Source organism: Astatotilapia calliptera, chromosome 18 (assembly GCF_964374335.1).
Source record: "Astatotilapia calliptera chromosome 18, fAstCal68.1, whole genome shotgun sequence".
Taxonomy (NCBI): domain Eukaryota; kingdom Metazoa; phylum Chordata; class Actinopteri; order Cichliformes; family Cichlidae; genus Astatotilapia; species Astatotilapia calliptera.
The window spans coordinates 5,744,847-5,767,557 of NC_137439.1; the positions used below are offsets into that span (position 1 = coordinate 5,744,847).

At 40.9% G+C, this 22,711-nt stretch overlaps 2 protein-coding genes and 1 long non-coding RNA gene across 7 annotated transcripts in view; 2 read left to right on the top strand and 1 right to left on the bottom strand.

The window, feature by feature from the left end:
- LOC113010262 (uncharacterized) overlaps nt 1-22,711 on the top strand; it is a 74,906-nt gene that overhangs the window by 51,663 nt on the left and 532 nt on the right. The window contains exons 3-5 of one of the 4 annotated variants that reach the window (XM_080292644.1): nt 12,855-13,064; nt 13,521-13,748; nt 19,747-20,193. In XM_080292644.1, coding sequence (XP_080148770.1) covers nt 12,855-13,064; nt 13,521-13,748; nt 19,747-20,193 — 885 coding nt within the window. Of the gene's footprint in view, nt 1-12,854; nt 13,065-13,520; nt 13,749-18,625; nt 18,673-19,746; nt 22,623-22,711 lie in introns of those variants that run through there. The other 3 variants (XM_080292646.1, XM_080292643.1, XM_080292645.1) reach the window with 3 other exon arrangements.
- The window catches only part of LOC113010210 (uncharacterized), a 58,678-nt gene that overhangs the window by 22,686 nt on the left and 13,281 nt on the right, over nt 1-22,711 (top strand). Inside the window, exons 3-5 of one of the 2 annotated variants that reach the window (XM_026149268.2) lie at nt 355-570; nt 3,761-3,991; nt 5,547-7,625. The exons of the other annotated variant lie outside the window; for it this stretch is intronic. Coding sequence (XP_026005053.2) covers nt 355-570; nt 3,761-3,991; nt 5,547-6,388 — 1,289 coding nt within the window. The 3' untranslated portion in view covers nt 6,389-7,625. Of the gene's footprint in view, nt 1-354; nt 571-3,760; nt 3,992-5,546; nt 7,626-22,711 lie in introns of those variants that run through there. 2 annotated transcript variants of the gene reach the window in all.
- LOC145421840 (uncharacterized) lies at nt 8,975-12,837 on the bottom strand. Its single transcript, XR_013903198.1, has 2 exons — nt 10,587-12,837; nt 8,975-9,493 (listed from the first exon to the last, which is right to left on the bottom strand). It is a non-coding gene; the product is annotated as an uncharacterized LOC145421840 (long non-coding RNA).

Here is a 22,711-nt window from a genome sequence, read left to right on the forward strand (position 1 = left end):
CTGGCTGATCTGACTATTTTAGAGACTGCTTATCTGTTAGCATTTTCCAGCACAAACATCTGTATAATTTACAGAGAGTGGTACCTGCCTTCATTAAACACTTTAATCTTTCATTATCATATTGGGATCATGCTGCTGTTCATTTTTTTGCTTTTGTTTTTTCACATTGTGTAATAATCACTGGCAGCCACATCTAAAAAATAGATCCTAGATGAGTGATTGTTTCTGTGGCAACATTTGCAACAATGCAAGAAACCATAAGCTTGATTCTCAATAGATGACCCTTTTAATCTTTCTTGATCTTTCTTATCATCACATTAGTCACCATTTTCTTGTGTCCCTTTGTTGATGAAGGTCTGGATGATCAGCAGGTCTGTGATCAGGAGAGGAGCTCCAGTCTCCACCAGCAGGACCCAGAGCCTCCACAGACTAGAGAGGAACAGAAGGAAATGTGCAGCAGTGAGGAAGGAGAGCAGCTTGAACTGAAGCAGGAGGCTGAAGGCATTAATGTGTGGACTGGTGAAGAGGTGGATTTGTTGTGGAAATCTGGAGTAAAGCTGACCACAGTAGGTATGTAAAACTGTAATATACAGATTACATATTAAAACGTTGGGTGATGACATGACAAAGACACGTGGCGTGTATTACCGTCTAGCATACTACCTCACTGAAGACATGTTTTCTCTTAGCACTGTAAAATATAAACCGGGTTCAACATCTTCTGTTTGTTTAATAAAAAACAAAAATTTTGAATTATGTTTGTCCAGTGAAGGAAGTCTCAGGCTTAAGCCACAGCCTGGTAATGGCTTTTCTTGCTGCAGTGAGAAGAATCTTAGTTAAATATAAATCCTCTCTTTTAACCTTATCATCAATATTTCCTAAAAATACTGTAGTACAGTCCTCAGGAACCTTGTGACCTAAAACCTTATCACCCACTGTTTTCCAGAATGAGTGATTTTTAGAGCAAGACCAGAAGATAAATCTTTGGTTCTTCATCAAATTGAGGTATAATTTAGATTTCTGTTGTTTTTTGTTGGTAGGCGTTGCACATCATTTCAATTAAAAGAGTTAATCATCTCAGCCTCAGCTATCTCTTTATTTTAGTAGTCTCGAAGTTGTAGATATCGAAACAAATCCTGGTTTTTCAATTCAAACATGTCTTTAAGCTCTTGAAAGCTCCTACCTTTGTCCCTTTTGGTAATTAAACAGAAAGCAGTCAGGCCCCTGTTGGTCCACTCTTTGAAAGCCTTGTCATATTGTCCTGGTTTAAAACTATTTTCCAAGCTTATCCATCGCAACTTTTTGTGGCTATTTTTCAGGGTCAGTGCCATCAGGTATTAGCCTCTCTCTTCTGATCACATTTTCACCAAAGCTTATTACAGAGCTGCCCTCTTCTCCTTCTGGGACTCCGTAAATTCGCAGGTTATTTCTTGTCGATCTAGACTGAAGGTCTTCTAGCTTTTTGCCACTCGTGTTTCGGCTTCCTCAAGTTTCTCACCGTATTCTTGGACTGCTAGCTTATTAGCTGTTAGCTGTTGGTTTGTGTCTTTTTGAATTTATTCAGGTCTTCTTTCAACTCACGCCTGAAATCTTCTTTGAATGCGTTGAAGTCAGCTTACATCTCCGTCCGGAGGTCAAAGATTTGTTGGCTGATATTTTTAATGCCCTCTTGCAAAGATTTGAGTTTGGCCCCCTCGCCATTTTCTTTATCTGAGTTAGCCTTATCCGCATGCGTGTTCTCTCTCTCTTCTGGAAAATACTGTTCAGTTGGTCCATGTATCTTGTTCCTTTTCTTTGTCTTTGTCCCCACCCCTGCATTGTTTTAAACATAGAAGTAGTAAAAAGAACTTGAATTTAAGGGGAAATTTGCTCGACCCCGAGGAGCTCAGAAATTACGCAGCCATTTTGCCTTGCTGCCAACCGCACGAGAGATAATACCGTATTTTCACGACCATAAGGCGCACTGTGCTAAAAGGCGCAGTCTCAGTTATGTGTGCCCTTACTGTATTTAACACACACATAAGGCGCACTGGACCATAGGGCGCATACAAGTACCGTATGCGTATTTAAAAATAAAGCGGGAGCAAACCTGAATTCGGTACCTTATGCCGGTAATCGTCATCATCAACAACACACAAGCATACAAGTGTGCGTATTTAAAAATAAAGCAGGAGCAAAACAAAGTTTGGTACTCACATTTTTATCATCAATCAAACCCATCGAAGTCCTCATCCTCTGTGTCTGAATTGAACAGCTGCGCTAAATCTCCATCAAACATGCCAGGTTCACTGTCTTCACCGTCAGAGTCGCTTTCCGTGCCGTGCGGCTCCTCGGAAACGATGCCGGCTTTTGCGAAAGCTCGAACAACAGTGCCAGCAGACATGTTAGCCCAAGCATCTACAATCCATTGGCAAATTGTGGCGTAACTCGCCCGGCGCTGCCTTCCACTCTTAGTGAAACTGTGGTCTCCACCGGTCATCCATCGCTCCCAGGCCGCTCGCAGCCTTACTTTGAACGGGCGGTTCACACCGATGTCCAGCGGTTGGAGTTCCTTTGTCAGGCCTCCCGGAATGACAGCAAGCTCACAGTTCATTTGCTTCACTAGTTTTTTCACATCGGCTGTGAGATGGGCACGCATAGAGTCACAGATTAAGAGCGATGGTGATGCGTGGAAAAAACCACCTGGTCTCCTTACATACACCTCCCTCAGCCAGTCTTTCATCATTTCCTCATCCATCCAGCCCTTTTCATTTGCATTAATGATGATTTCTGCTGGAAACTTCTCTTTAGGCAAAGTCTTTCGCTTAAAAATTACCATAGGCGGCAGTTTCTGTCCATTAGCATGGCAGCCAAGCACAACAGTAAAAGAAGACTTTTCATACCCCGTTGTGCGTATCGCTACCGTGCTGGTCCCCTTCTTCTCCACAGCGTGACTCACCGGGATGTCAAAAGTGAGCGGGACCTCGTCCATGTTTGTGATGTGGCTGGGCTGGATGTTTTTGTCGCCGATGTGTTTGCTGCAGTAGGAGCGGAAGATGGCCAGCTTTTCCTTATAATCCGCTGGAAGTTGCTGCGCTACCGTAGTCCTGGTCCGGATGGAAAAATGGCACCGTTTCATAAAAAGTGAAAGTGAAACTGCTTTTAGCCGAATGGTGACCGTCGAAACGCTTCTCCTGCTCGCTCTTTGCTCGATGATCCACCGCTCGAGTCTTTCCTCCAACTCGAGCCACCTCGCCTTATGTCCGCGGAAACTCAGCTGCGTCTTCTTGACCTGCCGGAGCTTGTTTTCCAGCTTCCTCCATTTGCGAACCATCGATTCGTTAATCTTAAATTCTCTCGCCGCTGCTCGATTTCCATGTTCCTCCGCGTAGCTGATGGCCTTCAGTTTAAACTGTGCTTCGTAAGCGTGTCTCTTTGCCATTTTCAGGGTTGTTAAAACAACGATGTCCTGCATAATGCACATACCTGTTCTTTTATACAGGTATGTGCGATTGTCCCGGTATATACGATCAACGCCCACACTTCACCCTTTAACGTTCTCATGGTGTTCTCTACTACGTCCTCCTTACAACACATAGGGCGCACCGCGCTATAGGGCGCGCCGCACTTTTTGAAGAAAATCTAAGACTTTTAAGTGCGCCTTATGGTCGTGAAAATACGGTATTTAAAAAATTTGTGCACCTTAAACATCGCTCACATATCTGAGAGACATACTCACAGTGTAACTTTTTTCATGTTTGTTGTCATTTGTTCCATCAAGACCTCCCACAGCAACATAATTGTAAGGAAAATGAGGATCTAGATGACCCGCAGGTCTGTAGCCAGGAGAGGAACCCCAGTCTCAACCAAGAAGACCCGGAACAGGAGGAAATGTACACCAATCAGGAAGGAGAGCAGCTTGCACGTAACCAGGAAACCAAAGGCATCGTCGTCTGGACTGGGCAGGAACTAGGCATCATGTGGAACCCTGAAGTAAAGTTAAACAGAATAGGTATGCAAAATTGTAGTCAAACTGTCAAATTGTAGGTAGATTTCTTAATACAAAACTGAATATAACTCATGTTGAGTCCTAATCTGACCTCAGCGATATGTTATAGAGGTGCATGAAGAATCGAAGGACCAACTCCTATAAGGAAACTGACGCATGTTTTAAGAGCCAAAATTTCTGGCCTCTCAGCTAAGTCTTGTCCATCAAGGTGGTTCTTCTTTTTTTGTGCCCTGCATTTATGAAGCGGTTGCTTGGTCTCTCCAATGTCCAAGAAACTCCTATGCGTCCGACAAGTGTGTCCTCCTTTTACCCAGATTTGAAGGATGGGTCGGGTGTATACTTCGTGGCCCAACATATCCTAGAATTCGTAGCGTGGCCCACCCAAATCCAGTTTCCATCAATGGTGGCAGCTACTTAGTTTTAATATTACTCTGTCTGGGCGACAAAATAAACTTTTAAGAGCCTGGCCAGTAGCCATTCAGGCATGAGGGCTTGTTGTTCTTGGTCACAGGGATGATTGTGGATCGTTTGAAGCCACCCATGGCTCCAATACCATCCACATAAGTTTTTGAACACCTCAGAAAATCAGTGTTAATCTTTGGTACAGAAGCCTTTGTTTGCAATTACAGAGGTCAAAGGCTTCCTGTTGTTCTTGACCAGGTTTGTACAGGTCTCCACAAAGATCTCCTCTAGATCTGTCAGCTTGTGGGGCTGTCACTGAGCAACACAGTTTCAGCTCCCTCCAAAGGTTCTTCCAGAGGACTTAGGTCAGGAGACTGGCTAGGCCACCCCAGAACCTAATCTTAAGATTAGAGGGTGTCTATGTATTATGTGGAGCAGTGCAATACAAACAATTTTTTTTAATTTTTTTTTTTTATAGAAATAATGATTTCCTTAATTGAATGTGAATTTCAGACCCCTCCATGATTTCTAAGTGGGAGTACTTGCAAAGAAACCTCTGGCAGACTCAGGGAGGAGCCACTTGCACAAGCGCAGAGTGTTCAAATACTTATGTTCCTCACTGTATATTGTCTTTATTTTCTCATCGTAGATCTGTTTATATTAATTAATGTGCGATATCTGTCATTCAACGCCAGAGTTTGAAAAGAGTTCAACTGTTTTAGATATTTACTGAGCTGACGCATGCACATTAAAACAAAGACTCAACAGTCACCCTATATCACACAAATTCCAACAGAGTAATATTTATGAGAAGAAGGAAGGAAGAAGACAATTGTTTCAATTTAAAATTTCCGCCCAATCGATTCTCTTTTTGCTTGGGCAGTTTAAAGAATTACATGTTTTCTCTGCAGCATGGAATGGGAAAAATGATTTAAACAGATTTTATATTCTGCTTTCTGGAATATACAATTCCAAACTTAAATTGATCATAAGAGGAGTGTCCTCTGCAAAACAGCTTGTCCCTCCAACATGCCTGTAATTGGTATATCTGTGCAACATGCTTACCATGTGGAGACCTGCTAATGGTTACCTTGTAATTTCTCAAATGTATGTCTTTTTTTGCTTCTTCTTTTTTTTTTTTAATCTGTTGCTTCAGATTTACCACAACATGACTGTAAGGATGAGGGAGGGCTCACAGATCAGCAGGTCTGTAACCAGAAGAACAACTCCACTCTGGACCAGGAGGATCCTTCGCAGATTAAAGGGGAACAGGAGAAACTCAGTACCACTCAAGAGGGAAAACCGCTTGTACAAAAGCAGGAGACCGGAACATTTTCTGCCTGTAAAGAAAGTGACCACAGTGAACCAGGACCAAGCAGTGACCAGCTCCTTTCTCACAACTCTACTGACACAGATCAGGACGAAAAAAAGGATGATAATTCACACAGTATGAAGTCAGCGCAAATTGTATCAGGACTGACAGTTCAAAATTCCAAGACAGCACATTTATGTAGCACCTATGGGAAAAAATTTAATTCTAAACCAAACTTGAATCAACATATACAAATTCACAAAGGTGGGAAACCACATTCTTGCGGCACCTGTAGGAAAAGATTTCGTTTTATATCAGACTTGGCTAGGCACATCAAAACTCACACAGGTGAGAAACAATATTCTTGTAGCACTTGTGGGAAAAGATTTAATTTAAAATCAAGTTTGAAATCCCACATAACAATTCACACAGGTGAGAACCCATATACCTGTAGCACATATGGGGAAAGATTTCGTCTAAACACACAGTTGAAGGGACATATGCAAATTCACACAGGTGAGATGCCATATTCCTGTAGCACTTGTGGGAAAGGATTTCATTTTAAATCAAGGTTGAAATCCCACATAACAATTCACACAGGTGAGAAGCCATATTCCTGTAGCACATGTGGGGAAAGATTTCGTCTAAACCTACAGTTGAAGAGACATGCGACTTCACACAGGTGAGAAGTCTGAGTCACAGAGAGGGCCCAAACTGTCCAAAGTTGTAGAATCCCCTAATTAGTGAAATTTATAGCTTACATTTGTTAGTGCAACTTGTTTTAAAGGCATGAAAATCTGTAGTATTATTAGGGCTGGACATCGTCACTGATTTCTAGAATCGATTCGATTCCGATTTGATTTGAGTCGATTTGAATCTGGGAAATTTTGCCTCAGTTAGAAATATTATTATTCTGATCACGTATCAGTACATATCCATATCTTTATATCTATAAAAAGAAAGCTGACACTTGCGAGACTTTATCAAAGGTGTAAGCGTCACAGCAGATGCCTTTGTGTCAAAGTAATTGAGGATAAAAGACAGAAAAACATGAAGGCAATCAGGGGTGATTTTAGCCCATTTTTGGGGGTGCTTCAGTGTTTCAATATTTATCTTTTATTAGATGTTCGTGTGGTTTGGTTATTTGCCTTTTGGTTGAAAGTAAACTGAGAGGACTTTTTGTTAGTGATCTTAATAGTATTTTTTTTCATATGAATGTAATTTTTCATCTAATCGAATAAAATCTATTTGTATATGATTGTCAGTCCGAAGAGGGAGAGAGGAAAGAGGAGAATGTGAGGAGAAAGTACAAGGTCAGGAAGAACCAGGTAACAGGATTTTAATGAATCGATATCATGTTATCCAAACTAGAATCGATTTTAATCAATAAATCGATAATCAAAACCCACCCCTAAGTATTAATTCCTTCTTACTGTGAGGCTGGCATAACAGTCATTATTCCTGACCCTGTGAGCTGACCTCGGGCATAAACCTGTCAAAAAAAGCTATAAAAATGATGGCTAAAGATGGAAGAAAGCCCAGAAAGTTATGCAAGACAAATGTTGAATATTATAGAGGAAGCAAAGTTGTGTAAATTGGATACACTGGTCAAAGTGAGACATTAATAAAAACATTCTATAATAATTGTTTTTAAGAAAACAATTTGTACACAAAGAAATAAATCTAGTTTAAAATTGGAATTAAATAAGTTTAAAGAAAAAATATGGATAATTATATAATAAAGGATGAGCAGCTGGTGACTCCTCTCCCATAAAGGGGTTTAGAAGTGCACTGGGAGTCTTCATTTTTATCGTTGTTGGCTTTTGGCCTGCATGTGCTTACGGAAAACACTGTAGAGGGCTTTGTGTTTTTTTTCTAAATTTTTGTTTATCTCGTCTGTTCAATAAAACTGTTGGCACCAAACTTCACTCATCTCCTGTGATTTTTGCACCCGTGTGTATACCTGTGAGCATGACTGCACTTGTATTTAAAAGGTTCCTTCATGTAACGATCTGCTAGAGGGTGTGCGGAGCCATAGTCCCGTTCCCCATGAAGCAGGCATGAAGCAGGTATGGAGGAGATCCAGGCTCCAGACATGCAGAGACCCCCAGTGCGCAAGAGTTTACGGAAGACCAACAGAGGGGCAACCATGCCACCCTTCCGGAAAGAGCTGAGAAGAGCTCCAGACGAGGGGTCACCCCAGGTCCCTGTGAGTCTTCAGTGTTTCTCCGCTCCGGCCTGGTCTGTTCAGGTGGAGCCCGGAGTCCACACCTGCCTCGTTCATCTGTTCATCATTGCCGGCAATCATCAGGCTGCGGTCTGTGACCGGCTCCCGGTGCAGACGGCTCCCTGTTATAGTGTTTCTTCACTTGGCTCATGCGAGCCCAGCCCAATTTTTACTCTTTAAGTGTGCGCGTGTGTGTATGTGTGTGTGTGTGTGTGTGGGGGGGGGAGATATGTGTGTATTCACATCATTTATGTTAATGAGAGTGTGGGGAGTGAGTTGGAGGGTGGGGTGGGCTGCTTTTAACTATGTAAAGCACTTTGTGCTACATTTTTTTTTTTTTTTGTATGAAAAGTGCTTTATAAATGATTGATTGATTGATTGATTTAACATCAGCGTCTCCTCCAGTTCTCTGCCAGTCTGTCAGCTATCCTATGGTTGTCACCAGGCCATGAAGTCTCTGTTGTATGTTTTGATTGAGACTAACTTTGATCTCTTCTCCCTCCAAGCAGTCATGACAGGAGCCCATGTCACACTGAGTTACTCACCTCTTCCACTTGCTGCTGAGCTCACTCTGTGGAATACTCACCTGTCTGGCATCACGCTTGTCTGAATTTCCAGTAGATTATTTCTGAAGCTCTGAGGACTCAAAAATGCAGAAAAAATATAGGAAACTAAAAGAACTGAATGTTGACCAATCCATGTGTTCTTCTAGAACAGGGGTCGGTAATCTGCGGCTCCGGATCTGCATAAGGCTCTTTCATCCTTATACTGCGGCTCCACGTGGCTTGGGAAAATAGTATTTAACTGAAGTGCATTTTATTTGTGTTAGTTCTTTTTTTAACTTGTGGTTCTAAATTGGAAGATTATTGTGATCTTGAAATTCAAAAGTAAAATTATGTTTTATTATTTTCGTTGCTCAAAATATGTGTCACACTGGCAGAAGCCGGTATACCTCCCAAAACGCTGTGCATTTATTAAGACTTTGAACCCCAGTTAGGGCTAGTAAAGAGAAAAATGTAAGAAAAGAAAAATGTTCACATGAACATGCTTTTCTGCATCTCTTTATTGACCACTTTTCCCACACGTTTGCTGCACACACACAGCCAGCTGTAGCTTTCCAGCTAACAAACGCTAACAAAATAACGCTGAAAACCGATAAAAACCCTGAAAATCATACATTTCACACCTGAGCCTCAACTCTCGTGGCCTGGTACCAAACGACTTACGGACCAGTACCGGTCTGAGGCCCGGGGGTTGGGGACCGCTGCTCTATAACGTCCACATCGATACCCTGGATTGAAACAGGGGTCAAAGGTTTCCTGGTCCTCCTAAAGTCCACAATCAATTTTTGGTCCTCGGTCACTTTGAGCTGCAGATGATTCTGCTTGCACCACTTGATAAAGGAGTCAACTACTGCCCGGTACACCATCACATCACCCTCACTGAAGCATCCAACCACCGCAGAGTCATCAGAAAACATCTGAACATGGCAGGTCTGTGCAGTGGCTGACGTCTGTGATGGGGAGAGGGCAGTTCCTTGTGGTGCCCCTGTGTTGCTGATCACCTTGTGAGACACATAATGTTGAAGAAGCACATTTTGTGTTAGATACTCAAAAATCCAGGACACAGGAGAGGCATCCACTTGCATCTCAGTCAGCTTATCTCCCAGGACGATTGGCCTGAGAAGCCGGAGAAGCTTTTTTCCGCAGGCGATACGGTCTCTCAATCACACCACCACATAGTACTGACCCACAAATATGGTTTTTACACACACACTGGACATTCTGGACATTTGTTTACATTTGTTTACATTTGCCATCTTGTTATTGATTAATCAAATCACTCTATCACAAGTCGCTTAAATAAATCACTTTTAAGCATATTTGCACTACAGACTGCACTACACTACAGACACTACAGACACTTAAATATGTGGATTGCACAACCCTGGACATTACATTTCTTTCATTACCATTTATTACTCGTACAGCTGCTTTTATTGTTCCATATTTCTTCATATATTCTTATATATTTTCTATATTGTGTATTTTATGTATTGTGTATTTGTACTTGTATTTGTTGTACAGTTATTTTATTTGTAACTTTAATTTTTATATTTTATTCTTTCCTAGTTAAATTTACCCTTCATTTTAATTTTCCTATTTATTTCCTGTCCTATTCATAGTCTTTTATTTTAGGTTACGAGCAGTTGTCTAAGCATTTCACTGCATATCGTACTGTGTATGACTGTGTACGTGACAAATGAAATTTGAATTTGATGATAATAAATGCACTGGAAAAGATAAAAATGACCCTCACACTGCTTGCCAGCTGGCCCATATGGGTGTAGACACAACTGAGTAGGTAGATGATGGTGTCCTCAGGTCTGAGGTGGGACTGGTAGTTAAACTGAAGGAGATCCTGATCTGGCCTGACTATATGGTACTGCATAAGACAACTCGTGAAAATAACATGTGTACCAAACTCTTTAACATGAAGTGTTGTCGTAAGAAAAATGAAGAAAAGGCTAGTTTCTTTCAGATTGTATGCTGAATTGAGCAAATATGACTAAGAATTTTAGACATTGTTAAACATGTGGGTATCTTTCATTTTTAAGACCTGGGTAAATCTCAAAACATCACATTTTTACTGCTTACCTTCGGTTTGCACTGAGGTGGAGTGGGGGAGTATGTGTAGCAATTACATACAAGAATATTATCTGTCTCAGGTCCTCGTTCCTCCAGAGTAGGAGTGTACCTGGATCACAGAGCAGGTATTTTGTCCTTCTACAGCGTCTCTGAAACCATGACTCTCCTCCACAGAGTCCAGACCACATTCACTCAGCTGCTTTATGCTGGACTTTCTCGTTACAATGCTGGAGACACTGCTGAGTTCATTAAAATGAAATCGACCCTTTTCTGTTTATTAAATGTACTATTGTCTGTGTTTCAAAGAAACAGAAAACACTCTAATTCACGAAGCTTTCATAATGTTTTGAGCTTTGATCTATATTTTAATGTTAAATGATAAATTCTTTATCCAGGTTTCTCCAAAGTACCAGACTTTATGTCAGGACTTGATTTTTGTTAGACTGACCTGATGAGGGCAGTATTACGCCTTTGATACTTCCAGCTTAAGATCGAAGAAGAATAGCGGAAATGACGTCACTGAGCGCTTGCATCGCGAGTTATATTTGAAGACTTTGATTTGAATGTATCAGTTGTTGTCGCAATAATGTCTTCAGTCCAGTATCTGCGAGAGGTTATCAAGGAGAGATTAACTGCTGCCGCAGAACAAATCTTCTCAGAGTTTGAAAAAACGATCGTCCGGTATGAGGAGGAGATCCGTCAGCTAAGACCGCTGGATATCAGACCCGGGATAAAGTCGCACAATACAGGTGTGTAAATTTGTGGAGGAATGGGGGTTGCGGGATCCTCGCGGGAACTCAACTCTGCTTAGATTTTACCATGTGCGCTTCACACTACCGTAACTTATCGACTATTTAAGCTAGAAAAAGAAATTACAGGGTTACTGAAAGAAGAGAGGCTGAGTTTTACGGGGATATTTGGTGTATTACGGTAGCACAAACCGTTCGCAAGCTACTGCTGTCTGAAGAACCAAGATTCACTAACGTAATCCCTCGACCATTTGGGCAAGAGAGACATTTCAAACGGTTACTGAAACACACGAAGAAGAGCTTTACGAAACTTTACGGTGCATCATTAGAAAACACGAGCAGTGACGGTCCAATCACATGTATGGAAAAGTGGCAACGCTCCAAAAAGGCCTCGAAATTTAAAAAACTGAGTGGCCATTGCTCAAAAACTTTATTGTACATATTTAGTATAGTTGATGTTGTGTTACGTTTGTTCCTGTTGAATTAATATTAGGTTTGTAGCTTGAACCTATTCGCTGGAACGTTTAAGACGATATAATTGCACAGCAAAGCAAGACAAAGTTCTTCATGTTTCTCGTGCGCGGGAGAGAACCGGACAAACGCCGTTCCTTCGCTTGACCCCAGTTGCTCTCGTCCGCTCCCCCGTAACACTGCTCTTTTATTGAGGTTACATGAATATATATAGGTTCATTAACATATGACGTCTACATACAAACAAAGAGTACCGTGTGTGTGTGTGTGTGTGTGTGTGTGTGACCCCATAAATGACTTCCCTAAACCTGCTGGTCTGGAAGTCCAGCAGTTCATCTAAACAAAAGGCACTTAGCCTAAAACAGATATAGCCACGTTTATCCTACCATAAAACAATAAGAGAAGGTACGACCTCTCCCATGCTCCCAGAGTGCTCTGGAATGCAGACTATTACGGATCAAACCTCTACCAATCTAAAACTAATTATAAAACTCTAAGCATATATAAGTAGATATTTCTAAGCATAAATGACAATCAACAATACAAAACCTAACAATATCAGTTTCCACTTAACTATAAATCTGAAAAAAACAGTCCTTTTTTTTTTTCACTTTAAACTGTTGTTTCATTGCCATAACAATACAATAATGTAAAATGAGTGCCAGGGGGCAAAAGTATTCACTTTTAGTTTGATTTCTGGCCCGTTTACAGCCAAAATGACCAAAAATTACCAGGCGGCCTAAATGATGCTTGGTCAATAGCTTTCATGATCATATTCAGATCATGCTGCTGTTCATTTGTTTATTTTGTTTGTTTGCACATTTTGTGACGATCACTGGCGGTCACTTTTAAAAATTAGACCCCAGACGGCTTTAAGGTTATCAGTGTCGCCCAGTGAAAAAATGGCCAGGAGTGAATGTTTCTGTGGCAACATCTGCAAGAACGCAAGAGGCCGTGAAACCATAAGCTTAGTTCTCAACTCCCTTTTAATTGTTCTTGATCTTTCTTGTGATGACATTAGTTACTGATTTCTTCTGTCCCTTTGCTGAACACGAAGGTGATCAGCAGGTCTTTGACCAGGAGAGGAGCTCCAGTCTCCACCAGCAGGACCCAGAGCCTCCACAGACTAAAGAGGTACAGGAGGAAATGTGCAGCAGTGAGGAAGGAGAGCCACTTGAACTGAAGCAGGAGGCTGAAGAAATTGATGTGTGGACCGGAGAACAGCTGGATTTGTTGTGTAAACCTGGAGTAGAGCTGACCACAACAGGTATGTAAAACTGTAATATACAGATTTCATAATACAGAAATGAATAAGACTCATATTAAAACATCAGGCGATGATATCAGAGTTGACTCCTCAGGAAGAGAGCTCACAATGACACATGCATTACCACCTGGCATACTACCTCACCTAAGACGTGTTTTCTGTTAGCACAGTAAAATAAAAACTGGGTTTAAAATCTTCTGTTGTTTAATAAAAAACAAAAATTTCCTCCATATAGATTTAAGTCAAGTTGACCCAGAACTGTACGCAGAATGTAGAAAAATACCCACAAGGACCAAGTTGGAGTAGCGAGCTGTACGCCTCATAAATTATGACTTTCTGTATGTAAACAGAATTCTTTGCTGTTCACTGCATGAGAGAGAATATTTAAATATCGCTCACATATCTGAGAGACCTGCTCACAGTGTTAATTTTTTCTTGTGTGTTGTGTCCGTCAAGACCTCCCACAGCAACATGATTGTAAGGAAAACTGTAGCCAGGAGAGGAACTCCAGTCTCAACCAGGAGGACTCAGATCTTCCAGAAACTAAAGAGGAACAGGAGGAAATCTCCCTCAATCAGGAAGAAGAGCAGCTTTCACTGAAGCCAAAAACCAAAGACGTCATCGTCTGGACTGGGCAGGAGCTGGACATCATGTGGAACCCTGAAGTAAAGTTGGAAAGAATAGGTATGCAAAACTTTAGACAGACTCAGTTTTGTGTTAAGAAATCTAACTCCTGTTGGATCCTTATCAGACCTCAGAGGTATGTTATAGAGACACATGGAGAATCTAAGGTCCAACTGCAATAAGGAAACATGATGTAATATTCTAAGAGCCAAAATGTGTAGCCCTCACAGTGTCGCCCTTGTCAGGACTGTCCTATGTTGGAAATAATTAAGTTGAGTACAAGAGAGAGGAAGACTCCCTACAATGAGTTGACACATCAACTTTTTATTTATTCCTCCATATACATTTTTGCCATTCATATTGTCACGAGTCTTTTCTGTCGCGAGTCCGTCTCTCTTGTTTGTTTTTGGCCCACTTTGCACCAGAAAGAGGAAACCAGCGGCTGAACAACAGCAGCACATTTAAGCTTGATAAGCTGTTGTTAGAATTTATTTAATATTAATTTCTACACCAGGACCTTTTTCTACGTAGCTGACGCTGGTAACTGTGCAGGGGCGGATCTAGCAAAGTTTAGCCAGGGGGGCCGATAGGGCATTAACAGGGAAAAGGGGGCACAAAGACATAGTTTTCTTTCTTATTCTCATTTAAAATGTCTAGCTTTTAATAAATAATTATCTGACACCCAAAGTTTTAATTTGATGTAAAATGAATAGAAGTCCATTACTGTACCGTATTTTCACGACCATAAGGCGCAGTCTCAGTTATGTGTGCCCTTACTGTATTTAACACACACATAAGGCGCACTGGACCATAGGGCGCATACAAGTACCGTATGCGTATTTAAAAATAAAGCGGGAGCAAACCTGAGTTTGGTACTCACATTTTTATTACCAGTAATCGTCATCATCAACAACATACAAGCATACAAGTGTGCGTATTTAAAAATAAAGCAGGAGCAAAACAAAGTTTGGTACTCACATTTTTATCATCAAACCCATCGAAGTCCTCATCCTCTGTGTCTGAATTGAACAGCTGCGCTAAATCTCCATCAAACATGCCAGGTTCACTTTCTTCACTGTCAGAGTCACTTTCCGTGCCGTGCGGCTCCTCGGAAATGATGCCGGCTTTTGCGAAAGCTCGAACAACAGTGCCAGCAGACATGTTAGCCCAAGCATCTACAATCCATTGGCAAATTGTGGCGTAACTCGCCCGGCGCTGCCTTCCACTCTTAGTGAAACTGTGGTCTCCACCGGTCATCCATCGCTCCCAGGCCGCTCGCAGCCTTACTTTGAACGGGCGGTTCACACCGATGTCCAGCGGTTGGAGTTCCTTTGTCAGGCCTCCCGGAATGACAGCAAGCTCACAGTTCATTTGTTTCACTAGTTTTTTCACATCGGCTGTGAGATGGGCACGCATAGAGTCACAGATTAAGAGCGATGGTGATGCGTGGAAAAAACCACCTGGTCTCCTTACATACACCTCCCTCAGCCACTCTTTCATCATTTCCTCATCCATCCAGCCCTTTTCATTTGCCTTAATGATGATTCCTGCTGGAATCTTCTCTTTAGGCAAAGTCTTTCGCTTAAAAATCACCATAGGCGGCAGTTTCTGTCCATTAGCATGGCAGCCAAGCACAACAGTGAAAGAAGACTTTTCATACCCCGTTGTGCGTATCGCTACCGTGCTGGTCCCCTGCTTCTCCACAGTGTGACTCACCGGGATGTCGAAAGTGAGCGGGACCTCGTCCATGTTTGTGATGTGGCTGGGCTGGATGTTTTTGTCGCCGATGTGTTTGCTGCAGTAGGAGCGGAAGATGGCCAGCTTTTCCTTATAATCCGCTGGAAGTTGCTGCGCTACCGTAGTCCTGGTCCGGATGGAAAAATGGCACCGTTTCATAAAACGAAAGCACCAAGACGGACCTCCTTGGAAATGTTCAATGTTCATCTCTTCAGCTAGTGAAACTGCTTTTAGCCGAATGGTGACCGTCGAAACGCTTCTCCCGCTCGCTCTTTGCTCGATGATCCACCGCTCGAGTCTTTCCTCCAACTTGGGCCACCTCGCCTTATGTCCGCGGAAACTCAGCTGCGTTTTCTTGACCTGCCGGAGCTTGTTTTCCAGCTTCCTCCATTTGCGAACCATCGATTCGTTAATCTTAAATTCTCTCGCCGCTGCTCGATTTCCATGTTCCTCCGCGTAGCTGATGGTTTTCAGTTTAAACTGTGCTTCGTAAGCGTGTCTCTTTGCCATTTTCAGGGTTGTTAAAACAACAATGTCCTGCATAATGCACATACCTGTTCTTTTATACAGGTATGTGCGATTTTCCCGGTATATACGATCAACGCCCACACTTCACCCTTTAACGTTCTCATGGTGTTCTCTACTACGTCCTCCTTACAACACATAGGGCGCACCGCGCTATAGGGCGCGCCGCACTTTTTGAAGAAAATCTAAGACTTTTAAGTGCGCCTTATGGTCGTGAAAATACGGTATATAGTAACTATTAAGTCTAATATATATATATATATACCTAACTAATATATAAGCTATAGTACAAATATGTAAGCTATAGTACTTTTTCCTTTGGGAAGGTACCATCTGTGCAGTCTGCAATTTTGTTGAAGAAAGATGTTGAAACTATTTAATATTTTAATATATTGAAAAATAATTGATTTCTGTGCATTTTTTTTTTCCACACTGCATCAAATTAAGGTTGATTACGTCGATTAAGCATCATGAGGTGGACCGTGAGGGGTGGTTCCCTATTTTTTATTTATTTATTTTTGTTGTTGCTGGGAGTTGGAACTAGGGCTGCCACGATTAGTCGACTAGTCACGATTACGTCGACTATTAAAATCGTCGACGACTGATTTATTAGTCGACGTGTCGTTTGAAGCTTTGTAAGATCACAAAAGACGCAGGAATGAGTAGTAGGATTTAAGAGTGTCATAACAGACTGAAACTGAAGATGGCAGCACTGCATGTACAAGGATGCCAGCTGCCGTTAAACCCCGAAGAAGAAGAAGCAGCTGTGTCCCATAATTCATAGCGCAGCCCAGCGCAGTTGTCAACAATGGCGGCAGCTAGTTAGTTTTAATGTTACTCTTATTATTCTTTCTGGGTCACAAAATAAACGTTTAACATATTTTCAGGCGAGAATGTAGCTGTGTAAACCTCAAATATCTGCTCAGTTTATCAAGACACCACATATTTTCAAAAGCGCTCCGACGTTTTCGGAGACGTTTGTTACTCATTAGCTCGATAGTTAGCCGGGAGCAAGGCTCACTAGAGCCGTGAGAACACCGGACTCCCGGCAAATCGTTTTCAAACCCACCGCCGTCTTTGGCTACTCAGGTTAAATATATATGAGTCACTTAGATAACTTAAAAATGTTATTGTTTGGCTTTTTTTTTAGTATTTTATTTGTTCCTGAGTAAATCGGTTTGGCTGAGATTAAAGTTATAGTTTTTACACAGCTGAATAAACGTCAAGCAGACAGCTGATTATCAGAAGCGTGAGATGCTCCAGAATATACTCCGGTGTCCCGTTATATTTTAGATAGCAAGGAGCAGACGGCTGAGTTTATTAAACTTCACCGAAACAATCTGCAGATGTCATTAAAATTTAATAAACTATCATCTTGTCTTTATTTTTAGTTAGCACATACCTTAAACACTTCAAGCTGTAAGCTAATGATAGTTATATAAGAGCAGATGCTGCTGGTGCAATAAGCTGTAGGTTTTACGTCCAATGGATGATGATCTGATTAGTCGACTAATCGCAAAAATAATCGGTGACTAGTCGACTATCAAAATAATCATTTGTGGCAGCCCTAGTTGGAACCCTATTAGTTAGGTTGCTTAACATTTACGCTAAGTACTCTTTAAAATACCAGAATAGGGAGGATGGTGTAGGTTTGAGTTTATTAGATTGATCAGTATTGCTGAACTATGAAATTATTTTTTTTTTGCATACAGGTATAACAGAATAGCTTTAGTGTAGTTGTTGTTTTAAACTTGAGTATGAACTTATACAAAATGCAGCAAGATATTTAAAAAAACAGTTTTGTTGATTAAAACACACTATATCTGATTCATATCGGTATCGGCAGATATCCAAATTTATGATATCGGTATCGGACATAAAAAAGTGGTATCGTGCCATCTCTAGTTTTTGGTGTGCCACCAATTAAAACTTTTAACTCACTCAACCCATCTGGAGTGCAAAATGAACAAACTTTAGACAAACTGCCCGAAATGCGTTGACAGAGACATTTCAGGGACTTTGACAGAACTAGAAAAATATAAAGGCTTTAAACAAGATGAGAACTAAGGATGTAACCAAAGCCGTGTGCCGCTTGTGGAGACGTGTCGTGCGAGCAAAGTACTTAAACACGACTAACTTGCATGAGAACGTACGTGTCCACCATCCTGCTCAGTATGCTCGGCTATCACCAGCTTCTACAGCTCTATCAACAAGCACTTGGGCGCACTCTGAGGAGGGTGCATTTATTTGAAGATGAAAGGGGGTGCTGTTAAAACAGCACTATTTATTTATTTATTATTTTTTGACTCCTTCTATTAGCTCCATCATTAATAGCAAACGTACTCATGGGCAAATAAATAAATAAATTGCCCGTGTAAAAACAATCTCCTATGGGCTCAGCCTATCGTCGATAGTCTATATATGCGTTCAGTCACACAACCCTAATAGTTAGGAAGGATTTTATGTGGCGGTAAGTTCTGCATTTGCTTGTGTGCAGTCATATGGCATTATTACAGAAAAGTGTCCCAAATTTCCCATGTGTGGGACTAATAAAGGTTATCTTATCTTATCTTATCCTTTTTAATCAACTCCCACTATGATTTGTGGATAAATAATTCTTTAGCTTGTGTAACACGACCTTTTTCACTCATTCTCAATATGTTTTATTCATATAGGGAAATAATCCCAACAACGGTGTCCTGAAGGGGCTTTATACTGTAAGGTAAAGACTACAATATTAGAAAGAAACCACAACAATCGCACAACACCCTGTGTTACGTTTCCCTAAAAGGTCCGGGGGATGAGGGAAAGTAACAAAAAGTGTCCGGGTTGAAAAAAGGGAGGTGGGGAGGCAAACTGGTTAAATTGAAGAGTTTTATTAATGTTTCTCTTAATAAATGGTAAATGGCCTGCATTTATATAGCGCTTTACATATCCAGTCATCCACCCATTCACACACACTGGTGATGGCAAGCTACATTGTAGCCACAGCCACCCTGGGGCGCACTGACAGAGGCGAGGCTGCCGGACACTGGCGCCACCAGGCCCTCTGACCACCACCAGTAGGCAACGGGTGAAGTGTCTTGCCCAAGGACACAACGACCGAGACTGTCCAAGCCAGGGCTCGAACCGGCAACCTTCCGATTGCAAGGCAAACTCCCAGCTCTTGAGCCACGATCGCCCCTAATAATTAAACTAAAAGCTGGAAAAGCCACTATCACATTTAGAAGACAACAAAACCCTGGAATCATTAGTCAGAGTAATATTTATGAGAATCTCACAGTTTTTGTTATAGCTGAATTTTTGTGTTGTTTTGAAACGGCCCCTAATGTTTGATTATCTTTTTATTTTCATAAATTAGATTTCCTCCATTAAATGATACAAAAACTGAGCAGAAAGCAAGAAGTGAAGTGTTTGAGTTTAAAGTTTCCACCTCATCGATTTTCATTTTATTTTTTTCAGTCAGTTTAAAGAATTCCAGGTTTCCCTTGCAGCATGGAATGGAAAAAAAAATACTTTACGACATTACGGTTTGGGATAAATATTGTTAAATATTTATGTTCTTTTTTCTGAAATGTACGATTCCAAACTTAAATCGATCACAGAAGAAGAGTGTTTTTCATAGGGTTTGTAAATGAGCAGCCAAAATGGTCTCACTGAGTCAGCAAAACAACTTCTCCCCCAACATGCCTTTTATTGGCTTATCTGAGCGACATGCTTACCATGTGGAGACCTGCTAATGGCTAAGGTTACCTTGTAATTTCTCAAATATATGTTTTGTTTTTTGTCCCTTCAGATTTTCCACAACATGACTGTAAAGAACAGGAGGATCTTTTGCAGATTAAAGGGGAACAGGAGGAACTCAGTACCACTGAAGAGGGAAAACCGTTTGTACGAAAGCAAGAGACTCAAACTTTTCCTGCTCGTAAAGAAAGTGACCAGGGTGAACCAGACCTAAGTAGTGACCAGCTCCTTTCTCACAACTCTCCTGACACAGATCAGGATGAAAGCAAGGATGATAACTTACACAGAAATAAGTTGGAGGAAATCGTATCAGAGCTGCCAGTTCAAAATTCCAAGACAGTATATTTATGTGGCACCTGTGGGAAAAAATTTAATACTGCAAAAAACTTGAATCGACATATGAAAATTCACACAGGTGAGAAGCCACATTGTTGTAGCACCTGTGGGAAAAGATTTCATCGGAAGTCGCACTTGACTAGACACATGCAAATTCACACAGGTGAGAAGTTGCATTCTTGTAGCACCTGTGGGAAAAGATTTAATCGGAAGGAACATTTGAAAATGCACATGGAATATCATACAGGTGAAAAACGATATTCCTGTATCACTTGTGGGAAACGTTATAATGTAAAATCAAGTTTGGAAACCCACATGAAAATTCACACAAGTGAGAAGTCACATTGTTGTACCACTTGTGGGAAAAGCTTTAGTCAGAAGGGGCAGTTGAATAGTCACATGCGAATTCATACAGGTGAGAAACCACATTGTTGTAGCACCTGTGGGAAAAGATTTACTCTAAAGATATATTTAACTGAACACATGAAAATTCACACAGGTGAGAAGCCGCATTGTTGTACCACTTGTGGGAAAAGCTTTAGTCAGAAGGGGCAGTTGAATAGTCACATGCGAATTCACACAGGTGAGAAGCCATATTTTTGTAGCATATGTGGGGAAAGATTTAATGTAGTAACAAATCTGAAAATACACATGAAAAGTCACACAAGTGAGAAGCCGCATTCTTGTAGCACCTGTGGGAAAAGATTTAGTCGGAAGGCACACCTGACTAGACACATACAAATTCATACAGGTGAGAAGCCGCATTGTTGTACCACTTGTGGGAAAAGCTTTATTCAGAAGGGGCAGTTGAATAGTCACATGCGAATTCACACAAGTGAGAAGCCATATTTTTGTAGCATATGTGGGGAAAGATTTAATGTAGTAACAAATCTGAAAATACACATGAAAAGTCACACAAGTGAGAAGCCGCATTCTTGTAGCACCTGTGGGAAAAGATTTAGTCGGAAGGCACACCTGACTAGACACATACAAATTCATACAGGTGAGAAGCCGCATTCTTGTACCACTTGTGGGAAAAGCTTTATTCAGAAGGGGCAGTTGAATAGTCACATGCGAATTCACACAAGTGAGAAGCCATATTTTTGTAGCATATGTGGGGAAAGATTTAATGTCGTAACAAATCTGAAAATACACATGAAAATTCACACAAGTGAGAAGCCGCATTCTTGTAGCACCTGTGGGAAAAGATTTAGTCGGAAGTCACACCTGACTAGACACATACAAATTCATACAGGTGAGAAGTCGCATTCTTGTAGCACTTCTAGGAAAAGATTTACTCGAAAAAAATATTTAAATGAACATGCGAGAATTCACGCAGGTGAGAAGCCGCATTCTTGTAGCACCTGTGGGAAAAGATTTACTATAAAAGCATATTTAAATGAACACATGAAAATTCACACAGGTGAGAAGCCGCATTCTTGTGACACCTGTGGGAAAAGCTTTTCGCAGAAGGGGCATCTGAATAGACACGTGCGAATTCATACAGGTTAGAAACCACATTGTTGTAGCACCTGTGGGAAAAAATTTAGCTCTTCAGTACAGTTGAAAATGCATATAGGAAACCATACTGCATGCTAAGTTTAATTTTTAGAAAATGTTGATGGTAAAACAAAGTGTTTGGATCTTTGGAAACTCAGCGTCTGACAAAACTTTATTTTCAAAAGGTTTTCAGAAGCTCAATTTCTATGTTTACTTGTGGACAAAAAAACTAAATAACTTTTTTCTGACTTTTTTTGTTATTTGTGGGCTTTGACTTGGCTAAAGGTTCTCTTTGAACAGTGCTTGAGATACTTTTTGTCTTGATGCAAAAAGAATTTCTCAAAAATACACTAGAGAATATCTGTTTAAAAAATGCCTGTGTACATATCGAGGAATGGAGGGATAGAAGTGACAAAAATGAATTGATTAAATACACCATTAAATAATTCAATTCAATGTGTCAATAAATAGAGGTTTGGGGTAAACGCTGTTCGAGTCAAAACCATTGCTTTGGCCGGGTTGCCATTCTTTTTTTTCTGGGCGTTTCTCCACACCAACAACTGGCATGTGGAAACTAACTGAACTGTACTTTGAAATACCCTGTTTGTGTGTCACCAAATACACTTTCAATATTTTTTTAGCCCAGTCTCATGGCAAAGCCTGTGGGTGTGATAGGAATGATGTGGAATCCAGTAATTAAAGGAAGGGGAAGGGGAATTTACAGGGAATGACACTGTTAAGCAGTTGATCCATTTACTCGAATTGTTTGTGACCCATATATTTATGTCAGTATCTATGTTTATATCATACTTTTATGTGAACACCTGTTGATACCCAGCTGCTGTTTTGAGCTTTAATAATTTGGATCTAAAAAAAAAAGTGTAACTTTGACAGTGCTGTTTTCCATTTTGACAGGTTTGTGACATGTGATTGGTGGAAACTAGACAAAGATGCATCTAGTAATTATTTTTATCTATATGTCATTTGGAAGGTCCAAACTGTCCAAAGTTGTAGAATAGCCTAATTACGAAAACTTGTACCTTACATTTGGTAGTGCAAATTGTTTTAAAGGAATAAAAATCTGAAGTAGTATTAATTGCTTCTCACTGTAAAGCTGGCATAACAGCCATTATTCCTGACCCTATGAACTCACCTGAGTCAAAACCTGTCAAAATAAACTG